Consider the following 15,226-nt stretch of genomic DNA (forward strand, 5'->3'; position numbering starts at 1 on the left):
AGCGGCGATATTTCCTCTCGCAGGCTAAGAAGAATTTACACGGTTCTGAGAAACGTTAAATTACCGCTGTACCACATTAGCGGCAACGCCTTCCAGGGCAACAGGTAATATTGTATCCCATTATTCTTTGTTAGTTATTCTGATGGGAATCTGCAGTCTCTGTAAAAATAAATTCCCTGTGAATTGGACTAGTCTAAACCAGGTATAGTCTGGGTCCTCTATAATAAGCTATTAAATTTCTCATTTTATACTGGGTGACGTGACTGTAAAATCTCTCTATCCTTTTTTTATTTTTCCTTCGCCGCTATCATAAAATACGAACAATTTTCAGAAGCATAATAACATCTAAGGTGCTGGAAGTTAAACTACTCACATGCCACGACAGCACAAAATTCCCACACACCGAACACGAAAGTATAAAACGTCTGCTCGCACAAATCCTGGAAATAAGATTTTAGGGACTCTCTTGATAACCTTTTATGTTCCAGCCCTAATTTAATTATTCGTCATTACTGAACGTAACCTCACTAGTGGCATGTAAAACAGAATTACTTAACGAAACCACTGTAGATTGTAAAGATCAGCTGGTATTTTATGGATGGTTTTTAATGGTGCTTGAAAGCACCCGCGTAGTCTCATTAATCCATAAATAAGACGATCAATATATGAGTTTCACTTTAATCAAAAAATTACAGGAAGTGAGTTGCTGAAACTCAGAAATTACGGTTTACTTACAGTGTCTGAGTTAACAAACCAATAGTGTATGTTTTATTGCTACTCGGAAAGTCGATCTGTATGTAAAGTGTTTAGAAGGATTATTGACTCGTTTTCTACAAATGGACTTTTACTCTTAATTCAAATAAAGTACAGCATATTTAATTCTGCACGTCAATGGGTACAACACTAGTGATAAATTTAAATTAGGAAAGACACAATCAACAAAAAAAATATATTTACATTTAGATGAGAATTTAAACCAATTAAAGAAAAATAACATTTTGTATAGCTTCTTAAGTAGCTCAGTTCAGTCTCTTCTGCGCTTCCTTTCATTGATAGCCTTGGAGAGACATAAAGCAGTAAGTTAGTACACTTTTCCACTTTCCAATCAGTAAAGTCGTATGGGATTGTGTACTGGGATATCGTCTTTAAGAAAGTAACTGTTTAGTGCACAAAAACGTGCCGTTAGATCAGTATGTGGTACCCACCCTCGGCTATCTTTGCTACTACTGTTCAAGGAGTTGTGTGTTTTAACTACATCATCGAGTACATACATTGACGAGGAAACAATTTCAGCACCAAGAAGGAATTGTGCAACATGAACAAAAGTTCGTAGGTGTGTTTCTATACCTAAAAGACGACATCTATTCAAATTTTGCGCCAGCCGCATAAGAATGGCGCTCGTTGCGCCACTGTGAGGATGCAGATCAGATTTGCTTTAAATACACGCTGTAACAGTCATGAGCGTTTGTTACCTTTGAGATTGGACTTGGTGAATTGACGTTAGTCAAGAAAGCCATTAAGACGCCAAGACGCAATTATAAACACCTCACTGGGTTCGAACGAGGTCGTTTAACAGGGCAACAATAATTTGGATGTTTCTTCTGCGAAACTTCAGAAAGACTCGGCAGAAATATAGCCACTGTAAATGACTACTGCCTGTCAGCGGTGATTACGAAAAGGTATGGTAGCAAGAAGTTCGGGCTACAAAGGGCCATGTAGCACTCGAAAAAGGGAACAGCATCGTTTTCGGCGTATGACTGTGGCGCATCGTACCGCATCTGCAGAAGCAGTTTAGGCAGCCTCTTGGCATCACAATGGCACAACGAACTGCTACGAATCGGTTACTTCAGAACAGCTCCGACCCACGAGCTTTGTATTGCGCATTCCACTGACCCTAAACCACCGCAATTTGGGACTTCATTGGTGTCAGGCGAAAGCTCATTAGGGAAAAAAAGGTTCAAATGGCTCTGAGCACTATGGGACTTAACTTCTGACGTCATTAGTCCCCTAGAACTTAGAACTAGTTAAACGTAACTAAGCTTAGGACATCACACACATCCACGCCCGAGGCAGGATTCGAACCTGCGGCCGTAGCGGTCGCGCGGTTCCAGACTGTTGCGCCTAGAACCGCTCGGACACTCCGGCCGGCGAAAGCTCATTGGAGGGCTGGGTGGAGGACTATTGTGTTTTCTGGTGAACTCTGGTTCTGCTTCGGTGCCAGTGATGGTCGTATATTTATTAGGAGGAGGTCATTTGAGGGCCTGCAATCAACCTGTCTGCTTGCTAGACACACTAGGCCTACACTTGGAGTTATGTCTGAGGTGCGATTCGGTATGATACCTGGAGCACTCTCGTGGTTATCCCACGCACCCTGACTGCACGTTTGTACGTCAGTATAGTGATTCGACCTGTTGTGCTGCCATTCATGAAGAGCATTCCAGGGGCTTTTTCCCATCAGGATAACGCTCGCCCACATACCGCTGTTGTAACCCAACATGCTCCACAGAGTGTCTTCATGTTGCTGGGCCTGATCGATCACCATATCTGTCTCCAATCGAGCAACATACAGGATATCATCGGACGAAAACCAGCGACATCTGCAAACAGCATTAACCGCCCTTGTGTTGACCGACCAAGTACTACAGGCATGGGACTCCATCCCACAAATTGATATCTGGCGCATGTTAACACTGTGCATGGACGTCTGCATGCTTGCATTCAACATTCTGGCGGTTACACCGGTTAATATTGTACCAAAAAAATGGTTCAAATGGCTCTGAGCACTGTGGGACTTAACATCTGAGGTCATCAGTCCCGTAGAACTTAGAACTACTTAAACCTAACTAACCTAAGGACATCATACACATCCCTGCCCGAGGCAGGATTCGATCCTGCGACCGTAGCAGTCGCGCGGTTCCGGACTGAAGTGCCTAGAACCGCTCGGCCACCGCGGCCGGCTAATATTGTATCAGCATTACACATCTACAATGGCTTAGCTTGCGCGTTCATTAATCTGTGGTCCTGATACGTTAATCATGTACGTATATTACCTAGACAAATGTATTTCCGAAATTTCATTACTCGACATTAATTATTTTTTGGTCTTGCGATTTTTTCCTCAGTGTATTTACTCTCGTAACTTTTGTTGTAAATAATCCTTAGAGTCCGGAGGAAATAATGACATTCGAAATTACAGCACTAAAAGAAGAAACTATCGTCGTTGCTCGTCATTTAATCTGATTATAGCTCAGAAATGTGTGAATATAGCAGCTACCAAAATTTTGATCCTTTATGATCCTTTACCCAGTGCTGTTAAACGCTTGGTATATAACAAACCTAAATGTGAAAGTAGTAGTTACTTCAGCACAACTGCTTTTTTCCACAGAATAATTTTTATTTCCTTATTTATTTTTATTTAGTGCAAGAGTGTTACATAATTACTTGTGTGATGAAACTAAATGTTTTTTTCTTACGTGAAATCATCTATAGATCGTGTCGCCCCCGATAGCTGTCAGCGCGACAGAATGTCTATCCTAAGGGCCCCGGTTCTATTCCCGGCTGGGTCGGAGATTTTCTCCGCTCAGGGACTGGGTGTTGTGTCGTCCGAATCATCATCATCCCCATCGACGCACAAGTCGCCGAAGTGGCGTCAAATCGAAAGACTTGCACCCGGCGGCGAACGGTCTACCCGACGGGAGGCCCTAGTCACACGACATTTTTTTATCTATTGATCATGATCATGTAGCAGTATCTAAATAGCAGTTAAATTAATATTGTATAAACTGACTATGCCGTAAGGTACATCGTGCGTTGTGACCCATGGAACACGTAGCTACTAGGGTAACTACTGCAAAATTTCTGATGGTGCATAAAACGGTGTCTGATATTCGTAGTTTTGATAACGCTTTTGAATCTATTTCAGTTAGATCTGTACTAACAGCACTTGAGAACAAGGCATTAGTTCACCTACGTCTACATGATTGCTCTCCAACTCACAACTTAAGTGCCTGGCAGTGTGTTCATCGAACTACCTGCAGGCTACTTTTCTACGTTCCATCCTCGATCAACGCGCGGGAGGAACACTGAAATCTTTCCGTGTGAGCTCTGCTTTCTCTTATTTTATTGTGATGATCATTTCTCCCTACGTAGGCGGCCAATAACAAAATATTTTCACACTCTGAGGAGGCAGTTGGTGATTGAAATGTCATGAGAAGGTGCTGCTGCAGCGATAAAAGTCTTTGTTTTAATGATTGGCACTGTAATTCGCGTATCAAATCCGTCTCACGCTATCACCTATTTCGCGATAATGAAAAACGAGTTGCTCTTCTTTAGACTTTTTCAATGTTCTCTGTCAGTTCTAACGAAGCGGATCCCACGACGCACAGCAATACTCCAGAAGGCGGACAAGCGTAGTGTAAGCAGCCTCTTTACATTTTCGCGAGTTCTGCCAATAAATGGCAGTCTTTGGTTTGCTTTCCCCATAATATTATCTATCTGTCCATTCCACTTTAAATTATCTGTAATTGTTTCCCCTACGTATTTAGTTTAAATTATTCATAACCGTGCCCCCTAAGTATTTAGTTGAATTGGCGGCCTTTAGATTTGTGTGATTTCTTGTGTAACCGAAATTTAGCGAATTCTATTTGTTACTCATGTGGACGACTTCACACTTGCGCCACGTTTCGCATTACACACTTACCTTTTCTAAATCATTTTGCAATTGGTTTTGATCATTTGATAACTTTACAAGACAGTAAATGACTGCATCATCTGAAACAATCTAAGTTGGCTGCTTAGATTGTCTCCAAAATCGTTTATGTCATCAGAAACAGCGGACCTGCGGTCTCTCTCTCTCTCTCTCTCTCTCTCTCTCTCTCTCTCATCAGCCCTTTGGCTCAGTTGAAGCGGCCCATCCACCACAAATTCCTCTCCTGTGCCAAGCTGTTCACGTCAGAGTAGCACTTGCAACCCACATCCTCACTTATTTGCTGGACGTATTCCACTCTCTGTCCTTCTCTACAGTTTTTACACTCTACAGCTCCCTCTCGTACCATGGAAGTTATTCCCTGGTGTCTTAACAAATGCCCTGTCAGCCTGTCCCTTCTTCTTGTCAGTGTTTTCCATGTATTCCTTTCCTCGACTATTCTGAGTTGAACCTCCTCTTTCCTTACCTTATCAGTTCACCTAATTTTCAACATTATTCTGTAGCACCACATCTCAAATGTCTTGAATCTCTTCTGTTCCAGTTTTCCGCGGCCTGTGTTTCACTGCCATACAACGGTATGATCTAAGCGCACGTTCCCAGAAATTTCTTCCTCAAATTAAGGCCTATGGTTGATACTAGTAGATTTCTCTTGGTCAGGGGTGCCGTTTTTCCAGTGCTAGTTTGCTTTTTATGTCCTCCTTGCTCCGTTCATCATGGTTTATTTTCATGCCTACAAAGCAGAATTCCTTGACTTAACCTATTAGAACCAATACTATTCCTCATGTACATCAATGACTTTCCCAGTAATGTTACTCACGGTGAAAAAATTCTTTGCGCTGATGACAGCAGTATTATAGTCACTGAGTAAACAAGAGAACTCCTTGCAGAGAAAGCAAATCAGATTTTCAAGGAAGTTTACAATTGGTCAATAAGCAATAAAGTGACATTGAAGATAAAGAAAACTAATGCCAGGAATTTCATTTTGAAGAGAGAAAATGACATTGTTAAATTAAATGTAGATGGCATCTTTTTAAACTGTGTAATAAAGGCAAAATTTGTAGGAATGAATATTGATTCTCAGTTGAAGTGGTGTGAACACACAAAGCTACTTGTGTGTAACATGCAGTGTATTTTAGTTACATACTATTCATATGTACACTCAATTCTTAGCTGTCGCATTCTTTTTTGGCGAAAAATGCACAAAATATAAAAACACTTTTTAAACTCCAGAAAAGAGCCTTAAGAATAATAACCAAAAATACTAGTCGAGCTCGTTCTAAAGATCTGTTCAAAACACTGGGGATTGTAAATGCTCCATGTGAATACATTTACCAGTCAGTTGTAGACATCAAAAATAACATTGGTAATTACTGCACAAATAGCTGTGTCCATAACCATGGGACAAGAACTAGACTCAACATACATTTAACCAAGAAAAAATAAACATAAAACTCATAACAGCGTTTTCTACCGAGGAATAAAACTGTACAATAAATTACCAAAAGAGATTAAAGAAATTGCAAAAATACACATATTTAAGAAGGCAGCTAAAAAGTACCTGTTATGTAATACATTTTATACATTGAAGGCTTACTTAGATAAAACAAAGAAGGGAATTCAGCCAGGTAACATTTACAGCAACCGCCGATATTTCGGCTGGAATACATCCCGCCATTTTCAAGGCACAAACTTGAAAATGGCGGGGTGTATTCCCGCTGAGATATCGGCGGTCGCTGTAAATGTTACCTGGCTGAATTCCCATAAGTTGTTTGAAAATTGTATATGGCAGCAGAAACTCAGGTCTCAACAGACTAGGGGTTTGGTTAAAAAATATTAAACAAATAAATAAAAATAATGATTATAAAACCCCAACATTCCACGTAACTCCTTCACACTAGGTTTTTTTCCTTTGCGTATAGTATGTGCAGTGACTGATAGTGAGATATGAATGAACAGTGAGGCATTACATTGGTTAATAAGTTATTTGTAAAAGAAAGTATTGTATACCAGGAGTAAATCTAATGATTGTCTCTATCTAGAAGTCTGTAAATGTATGTGTATACGAATTAGCTTATTTGAAATTGGTCTAAACTTGTAAATATTTTGACATGTCCTATATCCTTGTAAAAAGAGAGCTACGGATGAATAAAGCTACTACTACTACTACTACTACTTCGTGATCGGGAATTTTGATGTTAAGTTTCTCGCTGTTCTCAATTCTGCTACTTCCCATTACTTTCATCTTTCTCCGATTTACTCTCATTTTATACTCTGTACTCATTAGGCTGTTCATTCCAATCAACAGATCCTGTAATTATTCTTCACTTTAACGGAGGATTCCAATGTCATCAGTGAATCTTCTCATTAATATCTTTTAACCTTCAATTTTAATCCTACTCTTGAATCTTTATTTTATAACTGTAATCGCTTCTTTGATGTATAGATTGAACACTAGGGCGAAAGACTTCATCCCTATCTTTACATCCTTTTTAACTCGAGCATTTCGTTCATGGTCTTCCATAGTTATTGTTATCTCTTCGTTCTTGTGGAAGTTGTATATTATCCGTTTTTCCCTACAGCTTACCCATATTTTTGTCAAAGTTTCGAACATTTGCACCAATTTACATCTTCGAACGCTTCTTCCAGGTTGAAAAATCCTATGATCGTATCTTGATTATTTTTCTGAGGCTTAAGAGTTAAATTGTCTCCGGAAGTGACCGGACAGTTTCTGTAAACGTTGTGAAAAGAAATGTTGTTTTCATGGTATTTTTGTTTTCGTTCTCCAAGACTGCTGCTTAAATTAATTCCTTCAGATTAGCTTTAGGGCACATTTCTCTCCTCTTCCTTCATAATTTACCACGTTTTAGAAAGTTATCATCACTTTGGCTGGAAATTTCTCGTTGGTACTTTATTCCACATAGCATAAAGCTAGAATAATCGTTCGAATTGGTCATGTGCAGTGCACAATGGTTGCAGAAATTATTGTAGGCACAAAAACAAATATTTACAGCTCTGTATCCATATAAGTGCAAGTTCTGACATTATTTACTGATAAGGTCATGGTGTATTGTCATGTTCCTCATGAGCGAAAAACGAAATATAATAATTCGATGTTCTTTGTTTCAGGCGTGATAAAGACAACAAGTCGTCGTCTAGACAGGGAGACCATGGCGGAGCATATTCTGGAGGTAAGTCGACGCCGTAACATGAGCCATTACATATTTGTATACTATTATGCAAATTCTGTCACTATTTGATTATATTCTTGGCGGATCTACATCCGGATCACACTTTGACGCAGTATTTCAACGATTCGTCGGGCTAGGCTGCCATCTTTTCATCTGAATATAGCTTCAGGTGGACCGCTGAAATATGAGTCAAATGACTGTATGTTCCGGTTGCAGACCGGACAAGAACACTATCAGTTAATAAGCTGGGAAAGTTTACGTAATCAACTAAGTTCTGTCGTTACTGTTCGAAGTATCTGTCTCTAGTATACGTCAAAACACTAGTCAGTAAAGGGTTGTTCCAATATCTAGTCAGTATAGAGTTGTTTCTACGTCTATGCAGGCTGTATCGTAATTAATGGCGTAAACTCATACAGCTGAAACTACACGATACTGAAAGAAAACGGATAGAAATGGAATCGTTAACATGGCTGGTCAGCAGAAAATGTCCCATCTGTCAACCATGCTAGGAAGAAGTGAAAAAGTTGATTTCTCTGATGTCAGGATACCTATTATTATTTGGGGCTGGTAATGCATGAAAAGGTCACCGTGGTCTAAGAGAGTCGGCTCGCAGCCGTGCTAGCGTGCGGAGCTGCTCCGCGCGCCGTGTGACGCTCCGCTCTTGGCGGTGTTTACTTCCGCGTCGCGGTGTTTGTGTCTATCGCGTCCAGTACTAATGTACACCATGGCGCACTCGTACCGCCGTGCAACGATCAAAGTAACGTTTCAGGCCGAACATCCACGACCCAGAGCTTTCGAAGTCGAACAGTTCATACGTGAGGATCTACGTTTGAACCCCCAGGACGTAATCAGCATACATTTTTCCATCACTGGAAGTGTTGTCTACATCAAGATGTCGACGGAGGAAATTTGCAATGACATAATTCACCGTCATGCCACCGGACTGAAATTTAAACACTCTGATGGACATATGGGTGCTGTGACAGTCGTCCATGCTGGATTCGGTCTCCGGACATTGCGGGTGTTTGAACTCCCGTTCGAGGTGCCTCAGGATGTGGTCATTGCCGCTTTCCAACCATATGGCACCGTCTTGGGTCACGTCGCGGAGAAGTGGCAAACATTTACGACCTACCCCGTATTAAATGGCGTCAGGCAAATAAAAATTGAGCTGACGAAACATGTCCCATCGTACCTGCTGATTGGCGGTGTGAGGGCCATCGCCATGTATGGTGGACAGCCACGAACGTGCGCAGGACGTGGCCAGGAGGGACATGTACGTTCCGAATGCTTACACCGCCGTTTAATACAGACGCCGTTACGTGAAGAGACCCAGGCTTCGACGGTCACGTCCTTACCCATCACCTACGCCAAGGTTGCACAGGACCCCGTCGTACCAATCTCGATAGCGCCAGCAGCATCGTCAACGCCACCCGCCGCAGCACAACGCGCCGAGGACACAAGCACGGCGTCACCTCCAGTGCTCGCTTCAGGACCGTCCGGTTTGCAGACCGAAACCGATGTTCCTGTTGGAACCATGGACGTCGACCTCGGTGTCGCGCCGACGTCTGCCTTTGTCCAGACGGGTTCGGCGTCAGACGACGGGCGACCACATTCTGATTCAGAAGGCCACATCAGAAGACAGCGGTCGCCTCGCAAACACAGGAAACGACGACGAACGCCTTCCGATGACGCCCTTTCTCAGACGGCCCCACGAGATGTTGACCTGATGTCTGACGGTGATCTCCCACATTGCGTCCAGTCACGCGATGTGGCAGCAACAGGAGCCCCTCCTGTGACGCCTACTCTCCCAGCCAGGGACGTGTCCTCGCCGTTCTCAACGAATGATGACGGCGATCCCCCTGCCACTCATGTTGCGGAATCCACAACATCCGTTCCGGAAGTACGTGACCGTCACATGTCCACGTCGTCAGCTTCCTGGGCCGATGACGTTGAAGAAGAAGCGGAACAGACTGCCAGCGTGACTGCACAGGAGTCCACCTCGGCGACACTGGGGCTGGCGCCCCACCAGTAATTATCACCACTGCGGGACCACCGGCGGGTCTCCACCTGCCGGCTACTTCTACCGCACGTTCTGCAAATACTGAGGATGGCCGCACACAGCAATATCGTATCGCCACGATGAATCTTGCCACCATTCGTGCCCCCCATAAACTGGCCATGTTCAGAGACACTATTTACTCTGCGGATGTGGATATAGCACTCTTACAAGAGGTGTTTGTGGCTGACTTCCTAGTTCCCACCGGATACAACGCCCATGTTTCCCCCGCATCCGATACCGGTAGCGGCGTCGCCATCCTGCTACGCGACGGCCTCCCTGCAGAGGACGTCATCTACCTCCCCACTGCGCGAGGTATGGCCCTCACACTGTTCGGCGTGCGTATTATTAATATCTACGCTCCGTCCGGCACTGGCCGCCGTCATGACCGACAAACTTTTTTTTGCCGAAAGCGTCACACCCCTCTTCACCGGTCCGCAGGACGATTTGGTACTCGGTGGGGATTTTAACTCGACACAAGAGCCCGCGGACCAACTCCCGCGACATTCCCCTTGTGCATCTCTCTCAGTGGTCATCGACCGTCTCCGACTTGTTGACACATGGAAGAAGCTCCACGGAATTCAACCGGGCTGTACATTCTACACCTCTCACTCGTCAAGCCGCATAGATCGCATCTACGTTACCCGCTCCCTTGCTGATGGCACACGTCATGCGGAAGTCTGGCCCTTGGCCTTTTCAGACCATGATGCATACCTCTGTGACGTCACTCTCGCCCGACAGCAAGTGTGGCGTAGTCGTGGTCTGTGGAAACTCAATGTCGCTCACCTGACCTCCTCAGACTGTCGCCGTATGGTCGAAGAAGCGTGGGCACGCTGCCACCAATCGTCGAGAAGCCTATGACTCCACCTTATCATGGTGGCTCTCCTGCGCAAAGCCGACCCTCAGGAAGACTCTGATGAGTTTTGGGAAGGAATTAAAGGCGTGGCAAACTAATACCCTGCACTTCTACTACACCATTCTACGTGACTGTGCGACGATGCCTTTCTCGCCAGCCCGGCAGTCGATGGTCCATCGCACGAAGGCGCAGATCTCCCTGATCATGCGGCGTAACTTGGAAGGCACTGTAGTCCGTTCTCGAGCTTGTAATCGAATCCCTCAAGAACGTCCGTCGATGTACCACCTCCTTCAGGAAAGACAACGACGACGACGAGCTCTGATCCAAGTCCTCACTGATGTGGAAGGGCGCCGGCACGACACACAACAAAGCATCGGTCGTGCTCTCCATGCTCATTTTGCCGGGCTATACGCAGCCATACCGCATTCTGCAGCACTGATCACAGAAGTCGCTCAGCTCACTACGAACACTCTTCCGGAGGATGCAGTGCATGACCTCCAAGATGACGTAACCACAGATGAAGTGGTAGATGCTATCAAGGCGGGTTCCGATAACAGGTCTCCTGGACCTGACGGTATACCCATCGAATTTTATAAAAGTTTTCAGTATTTATTGGCTTCCACGTGGACGGCAATCGCACAAGAGCTGATGTCACCGAGGACAGTGGTCCCGAGCGCCTTTCTAGAAGGAATTATTATCCCCGTACATAAACCGCGCGGGTTATCGAGGGTCCAGGACTATCGACCAATTACTTTGCTCAACAGCGACATGAAAATATTCACACGGCTACTGGCATCGCGACTCAAGAAGGTCGCACGTTAACGTCACATCCTGCGACCAGACTTCCCTAGGAGGCGACAACAACATCCGTACGGCCCTTTGCCGTTACAGAGACATGATAGCATTAGCGCATCATCAGCGTCTCCCTGGCGCCTTGGCTTCACTGGACTTTAGCCAGGCTTTCGACCGTGTTGACCACTTCTATTTACGGACAGTTCTTCAGCATATGGGTTTTCCTGACGGTATTGTAACAGTGGTTATGCGCCTGTTGCGTAGTGCAACCTCTAAAATCATGTACAATGGTCGTCTTACACCGTCCCTGGTCATCGCACGATCTGTACGGCAAGGATGCCCTCTTTCCACGATTTTGTATGCTTTCGCCTTGGAACCCCTGCTCCAGGGCATGCGCCAACGTTTGGAAGGCATGGCTGTGCAAGGCCACCGTTTTTGTTGTACAGCCTACGCAGACAACATAGTACTATATCTGCGCAGTGAAGATGAAGTACGAGCAGCACTGACATGGGTGGCGACTTACGGCGAAGCGTCGGGGAGCTGCCTCAACGTGTCAAAATCCAAGGTCCTGCTCATTGGTGAGGGCTTGCCGGAGAGATGCGCTGCCCCCCTTAGTGTCGCCGCCACAATACGGTGTCTTGGACTTGATTTCACAGCAGACCCGCGCCGCTCAGCGGCTATCAATGGTAGACGCTTGCTACAGACAATCAGAGCAAATCTCGCAGATCACCGGCTACGAGCTCTCGACGTTATCCAACGCGCGCAATACGTGAACATATATCATGCTTCCCGTATACCACACGTGGCTCAAGTACTACCAGTCCCAAATCTCCTGGCGCGACGACTGTTGATGGCTTTCGGCTCCTTCGTCAGCTCGGGGATGTTATTCAAGGTGCAATATGAATCCCTTGCACTGCCACGAGACCGTGGCGGGGTGGGACTCATCCACGTGCCGACTCGTGTCAAGGCACTATACGTCAGCTCCCAACTCAAACTTTGGCATCGTTGCCCGCAGAGCCTTACTAGCCTCCTGCTTCACAACTTTGCACCGGCCTCCTTGTCCGCCCCAGTACTGATATCGACCATTCCAACCCCCTTTTATTACATCCAACGATTTTTCCTGGAGTTCAGTTATATCTACCGGTCCTTACCACTTACACGTTTGTAGCTCACGAAAACAGTATCCGAATTGTTACAACAGTGCCGCCCGTCCAACCCCATCGAACGTAAGTATCCACAGTACGTGTGGCGACACATATGGAAGGCGATCCATGCGCGTTTTCTCGAATCAGACGTTCAATCAGCGTGGTACATCACCGTGAATGGCAAACAAGTTAACCGAGATCGTATGCACCGCATCCATCTCGCCGATTCATCCCTCTGAACCCACTGTGGCGTGGATGACACGGATGTCCACCGGTTCCACTGTGGCACAGCGCTAGACGTCTGGACACTTGCGCGACGAATTTTGGCGTTTCTTACTCGCCAGACACCGGCTCAGATCGACGTCCACATGCTTTTGTACCCCGATAAGACTTTCTACCCCTCCGCCAAAACTAACTCTGTGAATTGGATCTGTGGCCACACGATCCGCTATCTTTTTACTTCAGGCGACAAGTCTACGCTAGGATATTGGACTTATCTCAACGAACGACACTGCGTCCTGATACGCAACCCACGCTATAAACAATATTTTTCTAATTTCTTACGGAGCACTTTCGATGACCCACCTAGTAACTGGAACGTCCAAGCCCTGAGAAGCTGAAAACTTTATAAAACGAACCGAACTGAATAGATCTGCTACCCAGAACTCACGCCTACGCCATGAGAAGACACGTTTGGACGAGCTGGCATGCTGTAGGCGGATACACTTCAGGAGCTCCTGTAAGAACTAGACTTTAACTACAAGTCGCATGACGACTTAAAAAGCTTTTCCTTATTTCTTCCTCATAGTTTGTTCTTAAAGGAAAAAGAAATTTGATTTTGGCTTTGAGAAACTTTTTTTGTTCCAAAAGATTGCTTCTTCGCCGACAAGACGAAGGAGACTCATTTTTGTTTACTGGAAGGAGAAACCAGTATATTTATTCCTCCCAATTTGTTCTTAAAGGAAAAAGAAATTTGAGTTTGGCTTTGAAAAAAAAAATTTTTTTTTCCCAAAAAAAAAGGGGGGTAGCGTCTTTGATTCATAATCAAAACGTCTTCGGTCCCGGGTTCGATCCCCGCCACTGCCTAAATTTTGATAAATAATCAGCATTGGCGGCCGAAGACTTCCAGCATAAGAAGTCAGCCTCATTCTGCCAACGGCCTTGTCAAAGAGGGCGGTGGAGCGGATAGAGGTCCAGGGCACTCTCTTGCCCTAGGGGTGGGAAATTGCCCCTAAAGGCGGAAGAATCAGCAATGATCAACGACATGAGGATGCAGAAGGCAATGGAAACCACTGCATTAAAGACACGTAACGTGTATCCACAGGACATGTGGCATGTAATTGAAGAAGTGTCATTATCTCTCCATTGGCAAAAGATTCCGGAATAGTCCCCCATTCGGATCTCCGGGAGGGGACTGCCAAGGGGGAGGTTACCATGAGAAAAAGATTGAATAATCAACGAAAGGATAACGTTCTACGAGTCGGGGCGTGGAATGTCAGAAGCTTGAACGTGGTAGGGAAACTAGAAAATCTGAAAAGGGAAATGCAAAGGCTCAATCTAGATATAGTAGGGGTCAGATATTGAAAGGGTAATGCAGTATGTAAAGGGGGACGACAATCTAATAGTCATGGGCGACTGGAATGCAGTTTTAGCGGAAGGAGTAGAAGAAAAGGTTACAGGAGAATATGGGCTTGGGACAAGGAATGAAAGAGGAGAAAGACTAATTGAGTTCTGTAACTAGTTTCAGCTAGTAATAGCTAATACCTTGTTCAAGAATCACAAGAGGAGGAGGTATACAGCAATAAGAAATAGCGCAGTAGGCAATACGGTTGAAGAGGATGGACATCTCTGAAAAGGGCCATCACAGAAGTTGGGAAGGAAAACATAGGTACAAAGAAGGTAGCTGCGAAGAAACCGTGGGTAACAAAAGAAATACTTCAGTTGATTGATGAAAGGAGGAAGTACAAACACGTTCCGGGAAAATTAGGAATACAGAAATACAAGTCGCTGAGGAATGAAATAAATAGGAAGTGCAGGGAAGCTAAGACGAAATGGCTGCAGGAAAAATGTGAAGACATCGAAAAAGATATGATTGTCGGAAGAACAGACTCAGCATACAGGAAAGTCAAAACAACCTTTGGCGACATTAAAAGCAACTGTGGTAACATTAAGAGTGCAACGGGAATTCCACTCTTAAATGCAGAGGAGAGAGCAGATAGGTGGAAAGAATACATTGAAAGCGTCTATGAGGGTGAAGATTTGTCTGATGTGATAGATGAAGAAACAGGAGTCGATTTAGAAGAGATAGGGGATCCAGTATTAGAATCGGAATTTAAAAGAGCTTTGGAGGACTTACGGTCAAATAAGGCAGAAGGGATAGATAACATTCCATCAGAATTTCTAAAATCGTTGGGGTAAGTGGCAACAAAACGACTATTCACGTTGGTGTGTAGAATATATGAATGTGGCGATATACCATCTGAC

The 15,226-nt window shown here is 44.7% G+C and overlaps 1 protein-coding gene across 1 annotated transcript in view; it reads left to right on the forward strand.

Annotated features, from left to right (window-relative positions):
* Positions 1-15,226, forward strand: part of LOC124805643 (fat-like cadherin-related tumor suppressor homolog) — a gene marked incomplete at its 5' end in the record, with an annotated part of 863,745 nt that overhangs the window by 622,726 nt on the left and 225,793 nt on the right. Inside the window, one exon of the mRNA XM_047266209.1 lies at positions 7,832-7,893. Coding sequence (XP_047122165.1) covers positions 7,832-7,893 — 62 coding nt within the window. The remainder of the gene's footprint in view (positions 1-7,831; positions 7,894-15,226) is intronic.

Source organism: Schistocerca piceifrons, chromosome 7 (assembly GCF_021461385.2).
Source record: "Schistocerca piceifrons isolate TAMUIC-IGC-003096 chromosome 7, iqSchPice1.1, whole genome shotgun sequence".
Lineage (NCBI taxonomy): Eukaryota > Metazoa > Arthropoda > Insecta > Orthoptera > Acrididae > Schistocerca > Schistocerca piceifrons.